The 2,094-nt window shown below is 33.3% G+C and overlaps 2 protein-coding genes across 2 annotated transcripts in view; one reads left to right on the top strand and one right to left on the bottom strand.

Annotated features, from left to right (window-relative positions):
• Positions 1–188: 188 nt before the first annotated feature.
• Positions 189–1,009, bottom strand: NAEGRDRAFT_76647 (uncharacterized protein; the record flags this gene model as incomplete). Its single annotated transcript, XM_002668394.1, has 2 exons — positions 189–603; positions 651–1,009. 2 exons carry the CDS (start codon positions 1,007–1,009, stop codon positions 189–191), a joined length of 774 nt encoding a protein of 257 aa, XP_002668440.1.
• Positions 1,010–1,559: 550 nt separating this feature from the next.
• NAEGRDRAFT_76648 (uncharacterized protein) overlaps positions 1,560–2,094 on the top strand; it is a gene marked incomplete at both ends in the record, with an annotated part of 5,362 nt that continues 4,827 nt past the window's right edge. Inside the window, one exon of the mRNA XM_002668393.1 lies at positions 1,560–2,080. Within this exon, the coding sequence (XP_002668439.1) occupies positions 1,560–2,080 (521 nt within the window). The remainder of the gene's footprint in view (positions 2,081–2,094) is intronic.

Below are 2,094 nucleotides of genomic sequence, written 5' to 3' on the forward strand. Positions count from 1 at the left end.
GGAAAGAACCATTGAAGTTGGTGCAGAAGCTGGTTCTAATGCTCAATTAGATCGAGCTGTTGATTTGAATGTAGCCACTAAAAGAAGAGCATCAAGTGTTAAAACTCCAAAATCTCCAGTCGAAGAAGGAATGGATACTGTTTAATAAAGCAATTCTTTTTTGAATAATTAATTATTGAACTAGTTATTTATTTGTGAACTGTCAAATCTTGATGAATGATATGAATTTTTACAAGTAATTGTCTCAAACAATCCATTGACAATTCCTTTTCCATTTCTATATATGTGAAACAGCCCAACTTTTCAGCTAGTTTCTCTCCCTGTTCTGTACTCAAAGGAAGTCTATCTTCCAATTTATGTTGAGTTGATAGTAGGGCGTCTCTCTTATCAGCATTATTGCCAATCAGAACGATTGGAACGGAATCTGATATGACACTTCTTAAATCCTTCACCCACAAAGGCAATTCATTCAATAAATAATTTTCTGAAACGTCCACTGTATCAATAACCAATAAAAAGCCATGATGAACATGTGACTTGTAACAAATATGCAACAAATTCTTATTCTGTTCCAACTCGTGTGAATCATCAACTCCAAAATCACTTTCATTTTCAATTAATTTCCTCAATTTTCTCAAATATCTACTTACGAAAATCCAATAAACACATTCTCACCCATAAATTCCTGTTCCAATCTCATAGCTTGAAAAACCTCTTGATTTGTAATCCTACTCAAAAAGTCAATTCTTGATTTTTTGCATTTCCCAAAACAAGCCCAAGATAACGGTTCATAATCACTTGTTTTTGGAATTTTATCCTCCAAAACTGAAACTTTTTCAATATTTGCCATTCGGAAGAAGTGATGATCATTATTTTCCTCATCGTGATGATGATGATGAATTGGTTTTCGTAAGGTTTCTAATAGAAGTTTATGCTTGTGATGATGCTGTTGAACATCAACAAGATCTTGCTGAATGATTTTGCCAACTGCTGAAAGTTCAGAAAACATTTTTTTTCAAAGTTCTCAAAAATCAGTTAGTTTTTTGAAATAGTTTACAATAAATCAAAGACTACGGTTTGTTAATTGTAAATTATTAAATAAAGAACATTCACAAATAATACAATAACACCTCAATATTCAAAACACCAGCTTCAACATTCAAAGCAATCAAATCGAAACAACTTCCAATCAAAATTTCCATTCCGAGCAGAAATTCGAACAACCAGCTTCGAACTTCCACTGAACATTGCCATCACTCATTGTAATCCGTCATCTCATTCTCGTTCCACCACATTCAATCAATTACCTCGGAAAGACTTTCAAAATTGATCTCTTTCACATTCAAGAAATTTTTCAACTCGAATTTTCTTCTGCGCAACAAACTTGTTTTTTAAGCTCTTGATTACGGCGCTGATTTAAAAAGATTTGCGCCAACGATTTGAATTTTTACAACTTAAAAAAAAAATCACAAAAGTTTGGAAAGCCTTGCTCGTGCATAAACTTTTTTTGATCAAAACAAAAACTACACACTAATTTCCTCCTCACACTCCCGAAAAAGATGACAACCTCAAGACAAGCTCCAGTGACCAAGATTAGAGTTTATTACAAATCACTTTCTAATCCACCATCTAGAAATCAAGATCCACAAGAAGAAGTGCAATTAAAGTTTGTTTATACTAACTTGAAATATGCTCCTCATGAATTGACATGGAAGAATTTCCGTTCCGATCTTCAAGTTCAATTGGCCAAGCATTTGGGAAAGAGTGTCAGTACACTTGATTCTGTTGTTTCCTTTATTTACAATGATCAAGAATTTGAAATTGAATCAACTGATGATTCAGCCTTTTTGAGTCAAGTATTGCAATCCAATACTTTGGATCAACGTTTGGATGATATTATTGTCTTGATGAGTCCAAAGCTTTTGAATAGAAAGCAACTTCCATTGATGGATACTAGTGAACCATTGCACGTTATGGAACTCGTTGATGAAGGTGACAAGTATAAGAAGACTATCACTGTTGGTTTGCATCAACATGGTAAACTCTATGTTAGATTAATGAATGGTGTTACTGTTTCCAAGTTATACTTTTTCA

Source organism: Naegleria gruberi, assembly GCF_000004985.1.
Source record: "Naegleria gruberi genomic scaffold NAEGRscaffold_243, whole genome shotgun sequence".
In the NCBI taxonomy this organism is placed as follows: Eukaryota; Heterolobosea; class Eutetramitea; order Acrasida; family Naegleriidae; genus Naegleria; species Naegleria gruberi.